General features: G+C 47.2%; 1 protein-coding gene across 1 annotated transcript in view; it reads left to right on the top strand.

Annotated features, from left to right (window-relative positions):
- The window catches only part of LOC125947158 (uncharacterized), a 91,310-nt gene that overhangs the window by 27,403 nt on the left and 48,956 nt on the right, over window positions 1-14,951 (top strand). Inside the window, exons 4-5 of the mRNA XM_049671539.1 lie at window positions 4,064-4,159; window positions 13,731-13,757. Of these exons, the coding sequence (XP_049527496.1) occupies window positions 4,064-4,159; window positions 13,731-13,757 (123 nt within the window). The remainder of the gene's footprint in view (window positions 1-4,063; window positions 4,160-13,730; window positions 13,758-14,951) is intronic.

Here is a 14,951-nt window from a genome sequence, read left to right as displayed (position 1 = left end):
AGGCACCGGCGCAGCTTTCCTCGCCGCTGCTCGTTTTTAACACGAAAGTGTTTTATGCCGGGGTCCACCAAGACTTCACTGACGTATTTCCGTCACGGAAATACGTCACACGAACATACACGAACATAATACAAAGAAAGAAACCAGAAGAAAAAGTTCCACAAACATGCAGAATTTGGAAATCGAACCCACGACCTCTCGGTCCGCGACGATAGATCGCCGAGCGTTTAACCCATTGCGCCACAAACGCTTTTGCAGAGAGCTACACAGACGCGCCTTATATATCTAACACTCCTCCGTGTACCCGCGCTCTTGCTCGGGGCGGCGCCGCCGCCTACGAGCAGAAAAGAGAAGTACTGCATTATGACACTAACGCGCACCGACAGTGAACGCTTCGGTGGTCTCAGCACTACGACGCCTCGATGCCAGCATTCGAATGGACGCTGGCATCAAGAAGCACTACCAACGCCACCTAGGTGGCGTTCACCGTACTCAGCACAGCGGAGCGTGGCCTCCGCAATTAGCTCTGAAAATGTTTCTGAAGTTGATCGCGGAGGCTGCAATTACGACGCGCTGTACGCGCTGATTTGACTCGGTGACGATTCAGTTACGTGCTTTGTCTTGCGCGTTGTATTAGTGTGTCAGTTACGTGCTTAGTCTTTCGCGTTGTGCTAGCGTGTGCAGCGTAGTGCAGCTTCCATATGCACGACGGTTGCTCATGGTCATCGACGTTGGTAGTCGTGATGGAGGAGACGTGCCACCAGGCGTCAGCGTGGGTGCATCAACGCCTAAGGGCGCTTTAGCCACAAAACACCAATAGACATTATATATCAATGTGCAATAAACATTACACTACTTCTGTGAAGACACGTTTCACTTTCGTGTTCTATACCGATTCCTATATAAGAGGGATCAACCACATTTTTTTCTTCCTTCCTTCCTCCCTTTCTTCGTTTCTCTATTTATTTCCTTCCTTTTCCTTCTTTCTATCTTTCTTGTCGATCGCTGGCTCATACCAGCTTATCCAAAGCGGGTACGCGCCACAAGTGACTTTTTGCGTGACTACAACACCACCAAAAACTTGTGAATAATACAAGAGAGAGATAGAAAATGATTTAATGAAAGGCAGGGAGGTTAACCAGGACTGAGCCCGGTTGGCTACCCTACACTGGGGGAAGGAAAAAGGGGAGAGAGAGATAAAGAGAAGAATAGAAAGTCCACTGTTGATATCGCCGACGTAGCAACAGATCTCTGTTCTATCAGTGATGATCAATCAGTCCGGGTCATAGACGGTCACTCAGTCCTGTAGTTTTTAAAAATCGCAGCAGCGCTTTTGCGGCCTTTTGCAGCTCTGATATTCGAGGCCATGGTCCCAAGATCTTGCTCAAGGTGAACGGCCTTCTATCTAGCCTATTGAGAACGTAGCAGAGGTCATGTCTTTCGTTTTGAAAAGATGGACAGTAGCATAGTAGGTGTTCTGTAGTCTCATCGACACCGCAGGCATTATACTCGGCGCTATCAGCCATTCCAATTAAACACGTGTAAGCATTGGTGAATGCAACACCCAAGCGTAAGCGGCACAGCATTGTTTCCTCATTTCGCGAAAATCCAGGCAACAGCCGCAGCTGCATAGATGGGTCGAGAGAATGCAACCAATGTTGGGCGAACTCAGTGTACGGGTAGCATTCGCAGTGTATATTGCGCATTAAATTGTTACTTTACCTGTCGCACAGAAGTATAGATTTTTTTAAACCACAGCAAGATTCACAGAGATTGCGGTAATACATACTTTGCTGAACAATATTAATAAAGTAGGTGCAGTACAAGAAAAAAAGAACTAACCAACGCTTCCCCTACCGGAAAGGGGGGTAAGCGAAGCTTGTCCTGGGTGTACCTAAAATAACCTTGATGCGAAGGCTGCGACAGAGAGAACGACGTGACTGACGGTATGCCCGCAGTCCGCGGTTGTCGCTTGCGCTCGATGTCTCCGAGTTTGCTCGCAGGCGTAGTTAGCAGCATTAGCGCGCCATTGTCGCTCGCGATTCTTCGAAATAGAACAGCTTCGAAAATAAATCTGTCGGTTACGTAAGACAATGAATGGCTCATACCCCCTTAAGCAATTACTCATACCCGCGTAAACGCAGCCTCCCCATTACGACGACATAAGTGAAGTGAAATTATACGCTGAAATGATTAGCGGCAACGCAGCGAGCTGTGGCAGCAGAAGATGACGACGACGAACGCGGGAGCAGTGACACGAGCGTGTGCCGAGGGGCGCCAGCGACGCGGCTGCGGAAAAAGACGATGACGCTCGAGCAAATGCTGATGATGAAAACCCTCAAGAATGTGCCGAAAGGGAGACTGTGCGGCTGAGTGCGAGTCGCCTGTTGAATGACAGTTTACGCTTTTATCACGTAAATAGAAAAGTTTTGCGTATATTATGCAAAAATGTGGCATTGCAAGGCATTACAAGATGAGTTCACGGCAGTGAGCGTGCATTATTAGCAGCAAGTCAGGTGAGCCTGAAATGAAATGGCCTACGTACCTGACCCACAGGTAAGATTTTTGATGATAAACACCTGAGCTCGTCATTATCATTGCGTTTGAGAGTTGCTTGCTTTTGTGAGCTCAAATTTGCGTAATATAGCGTTACCTTTGTTATTATCAGTTGTGAGACGCTTTGTTTCTTGGCGGTCACAACAACGTGTAACAAATCACATAAATGGATTTCCTATTTTCCTTCCTCTTTCCCCAGCAACTTGGTCATGCTCTCATTACCACCATTGCACACCATAGTAGGCTAAACTGCGTCGCTGACCACTAAATACCTGCTTGGGGGCCACACTCAAAACGGGGGCCATGCGCCATGCTTCCTGCTATAGGCAGACGTTAAAATGTTAACGTTTTTTTAATATTAACGTCTTGGCCATGTCAAAGAGCTACTTGGGGTCCGCACGATATGTACCACCCGCTTCTTGGCCAATGCTCCCCGTATGTGCCATAATGCGGGAATCATCATGGCAATCAACACGCCAAGCCACTTCTTGGACGATCCGATACTGGGGGTAGGTTGCCATAATATGGAAACATATACCATAGATCAACATGCGGCGATCATCCCAAGGAGCTAGTTGGCGTTGGCACTATGTGTAGCGGACACTGCTCGGCCAAGCCCGTCTAGAAAATCATAGTCATAATGTACTAGAGCACTGCACGGGCCGATTTTTGCGGTCCGGGCCCGGCCCGGGCCCGTTTTTACATTGGGCGGACCGCCCGAGCCCGATCAAAACTTTTATGGCGAGACCCGGGCCCGGCCCGGGCCCGGAAATAATCTACGTTACCCGCCCTGCCCGGCCCGCCACCCCTTTACCTTAAGCCCGAGCCCGGCCCGAGCCCGACTCGAAACCGGCCCGAACCCGGCCCGAGACCGAAAAATACATGTTTTTCAGAGTTGAGAAGCCCGAGAATAACTCGCAGAAAGCCCGAGCCCGGCCCGGGCCCGCGTCAAAAAACCCGAGCCCGGTCCGGGCCCGGGTCAAAAAGCACATGCCCTGCCCGAGCCCGGCCCGAGCCCATGAAAAAAGTCCTCTACCCGGCCCGGCCCGGCCCACGGGCCGGGCCGGGCCCGGGCTTTTGGGTAAGCCCGAGCCCGTGCAGTGCTCTATAATGTACACGTGGAAACCATCGCAAAGAGCTAGTTGGTAGTGGCCTAATGGAGAGAGCATCGGGCTGCTGCCCGGGGGGGGGGGGGGGGGAGAGGCGGAGGGAGGGGGGGGGGCTAGAATTCTTGCCACCGGATGCACTTCGTTTTTCACTACTGGTTGTTTCTATAAACATACATGAACGATGTTAGGTGAGGATGTGTCAGTGTGACCTCAGTAGATACTATAAAATTGCGTACGGGTAATCTGACTTTCCTTTTCATTTTCGGGGCTCATATTTCGTCATACATTTTAATGTTATAACAAACATGCTATACATGTCCGCGAATATGGATGAAATATATGAAATTTGTGTGGCCCAGTTGCTAAAAAATGTATATTCAATTCTCTTTGCATTTCAGGAGCCGACTCTCACGTCACCTTTCGGCGTCAGCTGCTGTACAAAAATGAAGCATTTTCCTGTGCTGTGGTTAAGGAGCAGTACATTCTATCCTACAGTGAGCAGTTTTTAATTTTTTTTGTTGTGTTGAAGGAAAGAATATCCACTACAATTGTCGACCGCCTACAAATTCAACATGCGCTCAGCCCAAAGAACTTGACTATACACGCTGGCTGCTATCTGTGCCCTCGCGCTAGAAAGCAGAGTTACCGATATGCGCAGCCATTTATTCTTTACCTTCACTGCGGCGTATAAATAATGGGTGAGCTTAGTTGGCTGGCGCAGACATAAAATAGCTAAGATAACTATGTAATTGCCATTCCAGTATACGGCTGTCGCCGATTCATCATCATCATCAGCCTATATTTATGTCCACAGCAAGACGAAGGCTTCTCACTGTGATCTCCAATTACCCATGTCTTGCGCTAGCTGATTCCAGCTTGCACCTGCAAATTTCCTAACTTCGTCACCCCACATAGTTTTCTGTCGTCCTCGGCTGCGCTTCCCTTCTCTTGGTATCCATTCTGTAACTCTAATGATCCACCGGTTATCCATCCTACGCATTACATGGCTTAATGTCAACTAGAATTTCGGCTATCCCCGTTTACTCTCTGATCCACACTGCTCTCTTCCTGTCTCTTAACGTTAGGCCTAACATTTTTCGTTCCACCGCTCTTTGTGCGGTCCTTAACTAGTTCTCGAGCATCTTTGTTAACCTCCAAGTTTTTGTCCCATATGTTAGCACCGGTAGAATGCAATGATTGTACACTTTTCTTTTCAACGACAGTGGTAAGCTCCCAGTCAGGATTTGGCAATGCCTGCCATATGCACTCCAACCCAATTGTATTCTTCTGTAAATTTCTCCTGATAAGTGTCCGCTGTGAGTAATTGACCTAGATAAAGGTACTCCTTTACAGACTTTGGTGGTTGACTGGCAATCCAGAATTCTTGTTCCCTTGCCAGGCTATGGAACATTATGTTTGTCTTCTTCATATTAATCTTCAGCACCACTCTTAAACTTGTTCGGTTAAGGTCTCCAATCATTTGCTGTAATTCGTCCCCATTGTTGCTGATTTGGACAATGTCATCTGCAAACCGAAGGTTGCTGAGATATTCGCCGTTGATCCTCACTCCTAAGCCTTCCCAGTCTAAGAACTTGAATCCTTCTTCTAAGCATGCAGTGAATAGCATTGGAGAGATTGTGTCTCCTTGCCTGACCCCTTTCTTGATAGGTAACTTTCTACTTTCCTTGTGGACAACCAAGGTTGCAGTGCAATCCTTGTAGATATTTGCCAAAATATTCACGTATGCATCCTGTACTCCTTGGTTGCGTAATGCCTCTATGACAGCTGGTATGTCTACTGAGTCGAATGCTTTTTCATAATCTATTAAAGCCATATAGAGAGGTTGATAATACTCCGCAGATTTTTCTATTACCTGATTCATGACATGGATATGATCCATCGTATAATATCCCTTCCTGAAGCCAGCCTGTTCTCTTGGTTCGCTGAAGTCAAGTGTTGCCCTGACGCTATTGGAAATTATTTTGGCGAATATTTTCTACAATACTGAAAGCAAGCTAATGCGTCTGTAATTATTCAATTCTTTAACATCTCTGTTCTTATAGATGAGTATAATGATGGCGTACTTCCAGCTTTCTGGTACACTTGAAGTCGTGAGGCATTGCGTATAAAAGGACCGCAAGCATTTCAAGCATATCTACTCCATCTTTGATTATATCACTGTTATTCCATCTTCTCCAGCTGCTTTTCCCCTGGTCATGTCTTGCAAAGCCCTTCAGCGAAGTCAAGTGTTGCCCTGACTCTATTGGAAATTATTTTGGCGAATATTTTCTACAATACTGAAAGCAAGCTAATGGGTCTGTAATTCTTCAATTCTTTAACATCTCTCTTCTTATAGATGAGTATAATGATGGCGTACTTCCAGCCTTCTGGTACACTTGAAGTCGTGAGGCATTGCGTATAAAAGGACCGCAAGCATTTCAAGCATATCTACTCCATCTTTGATTATATCACTGTTATTCCATCTTCTCCAGCTGCTTTTCCCCTGGTCATGTCTTGCAAGGCCCTTCTAACTTTATCGCTAGTGATAGAAGGACCCTGTGTATCCTGTTCACCACTACGTCGAATGAAACTAGCTTGACTGCTCTGTCCGTCAGCAGGGGCGGATGCAGGTTTTTTCTGAGGGTGGAGGGTGGGTCAGCTTTTGTCAATGATGATGATGATGATAGTAGCCTTTCTGCCTTACCGAAATTGACCGTTTCTGCTCACGATAAACCCACCTCTTATACGGCTAGTGTAACACCTGTAGCGAAGGCAGGTATCGGTTTCTCCAAACCTACAGGAAAAGGACGTTGCCCAACACAGTCATGTGCTTGGCGGCTGTGCCTGCACATCCGCCTCATAATTTTGATTATTTATTAGAATTTTGCGAGGGCACAAGTCTCTCAGTTTCGCTGGCTCATGCTGAGACTCAGGAACATAAATGAAAATAAATGGGTTGCTTAAGTGCACAAGTAACTGTACTTGAGAAGCGTGGACACAGAGGAAGAGGTCAAGAAAGTTGGCAACCAAGTACAGGGTAACTGAAACTGTAAATAGACAACCAAGAGTCATCAGAAAGAAAGTGAGAGAAGCAGAGACAGTTAATTGGATGTTAATTGGAGAATAAAGTAATTAGAATGAAAGAACTTCTTAACAGCGGAGCTGTTTAAGCCGGCCTTTAGTCCGTCCTTCACTGACAAAAAATGTGGGCCCATCCTGGCGGTTGTGCAGAAAGGGTCCAAGCGCAATAACACATACCGCTGTGAACTAGCGAAGCGGAGCCTGGCTAAGTCTAGCTAAGCATGATTCGGACTACTTAAGCTTATTCAGTCATCGATAGCCAATCGTTAGCTCAATAGCTAATCGATAATCGATCAATAATCAATAAATTCCGGAAAATGCTGGGAATGACTTGGTAGTGCTCAGCCTAGCCCAAATACGTCGTCAATACCTTGCGGTAGTCAATCAATAGCCAATCAATAGCTAAGTGATAATCAATCAATAATCAGATAATTGCGGGAAATGCTGGGGATGAATTGGTAGTGCTTAGCCTTATCCAAAAGCCAGGACTAGCTAGGTGCCCATCAGCTCCGCTGTCTCTTTAGCATTGCGCCTCCAGTGCAAGCTACGCAAATTATTTTTTTATACTTTCGTTTATTAGCCTTTCTTGTTTACCATTAACTCGTTTGTAGTTCACGCCTGTATGCAACCTGTGCAGGGGTGGTGGTGGCAAGGCGACGTAAACGAAGTCTACGAGTCTACCAAATGACGTCCACACACACCAGTCCGCGCGTACACGCATTTAAATAAATAAATAAATAACTAAATATATATATATATATATATATTGTTACGAAGAGTTGTGAAGAAATGGGTTTATTTTACAGGAGATGGACGATGATCGGAGCGTGACCGTAGTGACGTCTGGCCTCTCAAGCTCTTCGTTCTCTTCGTCTTCATTCCTCTCTTTTTGTACCTGCCTTTCGTATCCGTTACATTTCCCCGCAAGCAGGCGAAGCCCGTGGGGCGAGTCAGGATGGACAAGCAGGGTGGAAAGCCTTCAGGCGAGCAATATGAGTCAGCTGAGTTCTGCTTGATCGCCGACCATTGCACAGGAGGCGAGCTATTACGTAAGTGAGTTCGCTCAGGCGGTCCACAACTACAAATGGGCCTGAATATTGTGACAAAAGCTTTTGGCACAATCCACGCTTGCGTTGCGGTGTCCAAAGAAGGACCAAGTCACCTTTTTCGAACGATACTTGTACGTGACGGTCGTCGTATCGCTCTTTCGAACGACTTTGCGAGGCCAGAGTACGAAGACGAGCTATTCGACGGGCTTCTTCGGCGAGACACAAAGTATTCGATACATAATCGTCATTGGGCAGAACGAAGGGTAAGAAAGTGTCCAGAGGGCTTCGCGGTAACCTTCCATACAGGAGATAAAATTGGCTATAGTTCGTGGTTTCGTGTTTCGCCGCGTTGTATGCGTAAGTGATGAAGGGTAGCACGTCGTCCCCGTTCTTATGATTGGAGGAGACATACATGGCAAGCATGTTGGTCAGCGTTCTGTTTGTTTTTTCAACGAGGCCATTGGTCTGTGGGTGATACGGCGTGGAATGACGGAACTGTGAAGTGAACAAACGAAGTAACTCTTCAATGGCATCAGCAGTGAACTGGTGACCACGGTCGCTGATGATGACACGTGGTGGGCCATGACGAAGGACCACGGAACGCAGCAGGAAGACCGCCACGCAAGCAGCAGTGGAAGAGGGTATGGCTGCAGTTTCTGCATACCGTGTAAGATGGTCTACGCAGACAATTATCCCACGGTTCTTGTTGTTGGATAGCGGGAATGGACCCAAAAGGTCAATGCCTACTTGCTCGAACGGCGTACTAGGCGAAGAGGACCCGGGGCTGCGGTGGTCGGTCGCTTGTGACGTTGGAACGTTTCACAACTAGCGACATAGCGCTTGGTTGTTTCGTACATATTGGGCCAGTAAAAGCGCTCCTGCGTGCGGTGTAGCGTTCGTACGAAGCCGAAAAGTCCGGATGTCGCATCTTCATGCATGGCGCGTAGAACGTCGGAGCGGAGACTCTCGGGGACAACAAGCAGAAAATGCGCTCCATGCCCGGAGTAATTAGTTTTGTAGAGCAACTCATCACGGACAGTAAAGCGACCGCTGCCCCGAGAAGTACGGGCGGCAACAAAAAGCGGATCGAAAGTAAGATCATTCCGTTGTTCTCGCTGAAAGTCTGCCGCATCAGGGAACGTACAAGTAACAGCAGCGAGGCAGTCGTCAAAATTCTCAGCATCGCAGTCGGTAGTTGCAAGAGGAATCCGAGAGAGGCAGTCTGCGTCAGCGTGACGATGGCCACTCTTGCACGATACCACAAAGTCGTATTCCTCGAGGCGCAGCGCCCAACGTGCGAGGCGACCAGAGGGATCACGCAAACCGACCAGCCAGCATAAAGAATGATGGTCGGTGATAATCTTGAATGGTCTACCGTAAAGATAACACCAAAACTTCTGTACAGCGAAAACAGCTGCCAGGCATTCTTGTTCCGTAACCGTATAATGGCGTTCCGATTTGATCAGGCAACGGCTGGCATATGCGACAACATGTTCTGCGCCACTGCGACGTTGTACAAGCACCGCTCCTATACCGATTTCACTAGCATCCGTGTGAACTTCAGTCAGGCAAGATGGATCGAAGGTGACGCAAGAGGGGTGCTGACGTTAGTATAAACTTCAATTGAGAGAATGAAGCGTCATACTCTGGTGTCCAATTGAAGGCCGCATCTTGTCGCAAAATACTTGTCAATGGGTAAACGATGTCGGCAAACCGGGGAACGAAACGACAGAAATACGAACATAGGCCAATGAATGAGCGAAGTTCTCGTGCTGACTGCAGTGGCTTGAAGGAGCTCACCACTTCAATCTTACGAGGATCGGGTCTGACGCCATCCTTGTCGACTAAGTGTCCCAGGACCAGTATTTGGCGTTCGCCAAACCGACATTTTTGTTGCGTTTAGAGCCAGTCCAGCTTTTTCAATGCAGTCGAGAACAAGACTGAGGCGTTCGTTATGTTCTTCAAACGTGCGGCCAAATATTCCAACATCATCGAGGTAACACATGCATATCTCCCACTTTAGACCACGTAGTACTCTGTCCATGAATCTTTCGAAGGTTGCAGGAGCATTGCAAAGGCCAAAAGGCATAACATTAAATTCGAATAGGCCATCTGGAGTCATGAAAGCGGTCTTTTCCTTGTCGGCAGGGTCCATAGGTATTTGCCAATACCCCGATCGCAAATCAAGTATCAGTGTTGCGAAGTACGAAGCAGCGTGTAAGCAATCAATAACGTCATCGATTCGTGGTAGCGGATCGACATCCTTCTTTTTCACTGCGTTTAGACGTCTGTAATCCACGCAGAATCTCCAGGAGCCATCTTTTTTCGGACCAGGATTACTGGGGCTGCCCATGGACTAGACGATTCTTGAACGACACCTTTGTTCATCATCTCCTTGACCTGCTCTGCAAATAACTTTGCGCTCGGAGGATGACACTCGGTAGGGCTTCTGGCGGATGGGGTGGGCGGAGCCGGTATCTAATCGGTGACGAGTGCGGGACGACGGTAAATGAAGGGGTGCAAGTCGAATGCAGCCTCATACCTGGCAAGGACCTGCACCAGTGCTTGCCGTTCCGATGTAGAGAGAGCCTTGCTGATCATGCCAAGCATTAGCTCTTCAGAATGGCGATTATCGGAAGGAGAGCAAGCTGTAGACACGTCCGCAGTTAGTGCCGCTATTGAGCTACATGCGGCTTCATCGAATAGAGCGATTTTCATACCGCGAGGGAGGACAACCGGCGTGGAAGAACAGTTCAGCGCCCACAATGTGGCGACTCCTTTCGTCATGCACACCACAGAGCAGGGCACAAGTATACTTTTTTAGCACAGTTTATGCGGAGAGGCCTAACTACAAGGTCAACACAATCACCGTCAACAGTAGTTGCAAAAACACGAACGGGCGTCAGGCACCACGATGGGGCAATCACTTCATCAAGAACACTGAGTGTGTCTGTGTCCCTCTCTTCGCCACGCGAGCTTTGTTCGGGATGTACGGATATAAATAACTTCTTCAACGATATTTCGCCACAACCACAGTTCACGGAGGCACCGCATTGTTTAAGAAAATCTATACCAAGAATAACATCGTGCGAACAACGAGAAAGAACAAGGAATTCCGACACAAACACTTTCCCAGCCAACAAAAGACTCACAGCACAAACACCAAGGGGATGAAGCCACTCGCCGCCTACTCCACGAAAGGTAATACCGTCGTTCCAAGAAAATATAACTTTGTGGCCTATACGGTTTCTGAAAGCGAGGCTCATCACAGACACAGTTACCCCAGTATCAACTAACGCTATGGTCGGTATTCCGTCTGTTTCACTTTGTTTTTGTTTAACACATTCACACATCCGGCGACCTCACCTCCATTGGCCGCGGATGCTAGTTTCCCGGCGGTGGTGAGGAAGAATGGCGCCGGGGGGATGGAGAGCGACGGGGACGGTTACTTGGTGGCGTCAAACTGCGCTCAGATGCTGGCAAATCGCTGCGTGTGGTCGCGTTCGAGAAGCGGTCCATTGGAAGCATATCGGTCGTCCGCAAGTCACATGAAATACGGGTTCCGGGTGGCGAGAACATCAGTGGTGTTCTTCGTGATTGACGGCCTTGGCGACAATACCGAGCTATATGGCCTGTGGAACCGCACTTGCAGCACACGGGAGGGTCACGGTTGACAGAATCTTCCTCGAAGCGAATGCTAGCCTGCTGCGGGGGGCGAGAAAGTTCATAGTCATGTGGATAAGGTGTCTCTGCTGCTCGCTGAAATCCGTTATATCGGTTATAAGCCACGTCGTGGTAGTAGTGTCGGTGCTGTTCTTGGCGCGGCCTCGCAGAAGTCACAGGGCCTCGGGGGTAAAAACGCGGCTGTTCTTGTTGTGGCTGAGCGTCATAAGTTGGGCCTCTTTCGTAGAGACGTGGCTGCTGTCGGGGCGCGAGTTCATAATCCTCAATGCCCCTCGCCGCAGGATACGGGGAGAAGGAGCCCACGTTTGGCTAGAAATCTGGTGGTAGGCGGAGGCTATGAGTGCCTGGGTGTGTCACTTGCGCGTGCAGGCTGAGTTCTTCGCGAACTATTTGTCGGATCGTTGATGCAAGATCGAGGGGCTGGTTGCTCTCTATGCTTGCAACTGTCGTCGCATTGGCTAGCCTCCCAACCTTCGGCGTGATGCGCCTCGTCTTCAGTTGCTCGAAAGTGCGACAGTGCCGAATGATGTCAGCGACGGAAGCCAGGGTGTCTTTTGCGATGAGGAAACTGTAAACATCCTCAGCATTTCCTTTTAGGATATGCCCGACTTTGTCTTCCTCAGACATTCCAGCATCTACCATCCTACACTGTTTTATTATTGCCTCAATGTAGGTCGTGCAGGTTTCGCCTGGCACTTGCGCGCGTTGCAGTAGCGTCTGTTCTGCCCTTTTCTTTTTCGTCGCGGAGTCGCCGAATCGTTCTTTGATTTCCGAAACAAATCTGCCCCATGTTGTTAACGTTTCCTCGTGATTGTCGAACCACACCAACGCAGTATCCGTCAGAAAGAACACGACGTTCGATAGCTGAGAAGCGCTGTTCCACTTGTTGGCAGCACTCACCCGGTGATAATGGATGAGCCATTTCTCGACGTCTTCGTCCAGTCTTCCGGCGAAGGGATGCGCATCTCTTAGTTGCTGAACGGAACTGATCGGCGCAGCAGTTGGAATGGGCCGTTGTTCGTCTGCGTCGTAGGACATATTCAACTCCGGTGTATTCGGTGGGAGTCCAGCAAGGCTACGGCTCCGTCGAAGAGCTTGTGTCGATTACCCAGCACCTTCCACCACAACTGTTACGAAGAGTTGTGAAGAAATGGGTTTATTTTACAGGAGATGGACGATGATCGGAGCGTGACTGTAGTGCCGTCTGGCCTCTCAAGCTCTTCGTTCTCTTCGTCTTCCTTCCTCTCTTTTTGTACCTGCCTTTCGTATCCGTTACAATATATATATATATATATATATATATATATATATATACGAGTATTCAAACACAGCGCCTTCCGAAATTGTTCGTCAGTACAGCACAGATTGCCGCAACGTTGGGAAACTGATCTTGCGAGATCTGTTATTAACTGGCAGAAGAGGGCGTCAAACACTAAAAGGGTTGAGACACAAACTTTGTGGCTCGCGCGTTCGTTGTTTCAAACGTTTCTTATTGCTGCAGGCAGCATGATACACGCCCTAAAATTCATATATTCTCGGTAAATAATTTATTATCGCATTATTTATCTGAACGAGTTTCGGTTTCTGTGCACCGAGTTGGGCTGTGGAGTCACTCTCTAGGAAGCTTGGTCACGTGGGCCCTCAAATCTATGTCGGACGCACTGCTGCATCGTCTGCTCTCGCACACACGTTCTGTAACAGCGCAGGCAAACAAAACAACGCCGACAGTTGTCGTGGCTAGCTACGGCAGCTCCGATTCACACTCTACGTCAGCGTCTGATGCGGCTCACTGCACTGTAGACTCGACGCTCTCGAGGCTTGTCCGGTGCTGTGGGTCACCGTTCATTGTAAGTCACTGTATTGTTGTATGACGTCACTAAAGCTTTCGTCACGCTTGCAACAAAGTGGCGTCGGGGCCAATCGCGCTAGCGATGGGTCTCGATCGCGAGAACGAGCACTTACACACTCTTTGGAAGTGAATTAAAATATATTTGAAACGTTTGCTGCGTCCAACACTTCGCGTTGAGTGCCCATGCATACAGAGGAAGCCTACAACTGGCTTTTTATAGCCTGAAAATTTGGTGTCTCAATCCCTTTAAGGCTTCCACCGTGACGGAAGTTCAAATTTTATCTTGTTTCGAATGTGCAACATTTTCGCACACTGCGACTTATTTTTTCTTCGAAATTAGTTCTTGCGGTTTTCTTTGTAGAGTTTCCAAAATGCAATAATATTTCCTTTGTATTTTTCTAGAGGAGTTTCGTAAAACGGATGAATATTGTGAGTACATATTCCTTGTCGATTTTGCGAACATTTGCGAAGTTTAGTGTGCAAATATTGATTTACCAATGTAGTTATTGTCGGCAGGTTAAGTGGACAATATTATTCGCATAAAAAAGAACTTTTTGTGCTAACATAATCGTAAAATTATGCCATTCATTATCAATTGTGTTAAAAGTGGTTAACGTAAAAAAAAGTACGCGTCCGCATGAAAGTATACACATAGTAATTACTTATCTGCAATTTGGCATTAGAAAATGCGCTGCTGTCAAAAGTTATTTTATGCTATCTGTCTTGATGAGAACGAAACCACCTGAGGGACGGCTCCTTAGTAATCTGTGTGTACACCTAACTCCTGCTTTGCATATATGATGAGGTATTCTCCTTTCATTTTTCAAAATATTAGAAGTGTTGGTTTAGGTAAATTTTATTGTATCTTACTGTGAAAGGACATATACGTGCTCGATCTCCCCATAAAAACATAAAGTACCTGTTCTGAAGAAACATGGATAATCTACATCTTCTGTTAGCACAGCCTAGCATGAATGGATAACTGCAACACTTTTTAACATGCCAAAATTAATAACTCATTTCATTCCCTCTTTATTCAAAGCAATCTGTGCAAATTGTCTTGGGAAGCATAGCAATAGGCCCCGAGAGTGCCTGACTAGCCTAAGTCACCCAGACAACAGCCGCAGCTGTGTGATCATTTTCGTATCATTAAACATCATGCATTCACGTGGAGGTGGATACATCAATCCAAATAAAACAAATATTCTTGTTTGCGGTTCAGAAAAATAAGACGCATCATACACCAAAATAAAGACACATCATACACCAAAATGAAATCTATAATGCAACACACAGCACAAAGCTCCCGCGTAGAAAGTAATATTGCCTTACTTGCTTTAAATTGCATTGGGGAGAGTCTCTGCTCTCCCCAGTGCAATTTAAAACGCTTATTATATTGAGGTATTCATTCAGGAGTTCTCGCAACGGTGATGCCAATTTCTCTAAGCCATAATTTGTACGTGATCTGGACTTCACTATCAAATTTTTTTCGTAGTTCGTATTGTGTCTGCTTAACTTGATAATTTTCTTCAAACAGCTTTCTATTATTTCTCTGCTGGCGTATGATTTCCAGTGATAATTTTAGTTGAAATAAATGCTTAAACTGTACTATAGCAACTAAAC

The sequence above is a fragment of the Dermacentor silvarum genome, chromosome 7, assembly GCF_013339745.2.
Source record: "Dermacentor silvarum isolate Dsil-2018 chromosome 7, BIME_Dsil_1.4, whole genome shotgun sequence".
In the NCBI taxonomy this organism is placed as follows: domain Eukaryota; kingdom Metazoa; phylum Arthropoda; class Arachnida; order Ixodida; family Ixodidae; genus Dermacentor; species Dermacentor silvarum.
This window is presented reverse-complemented; position numbering and strand designations above follow the sequence as displayed.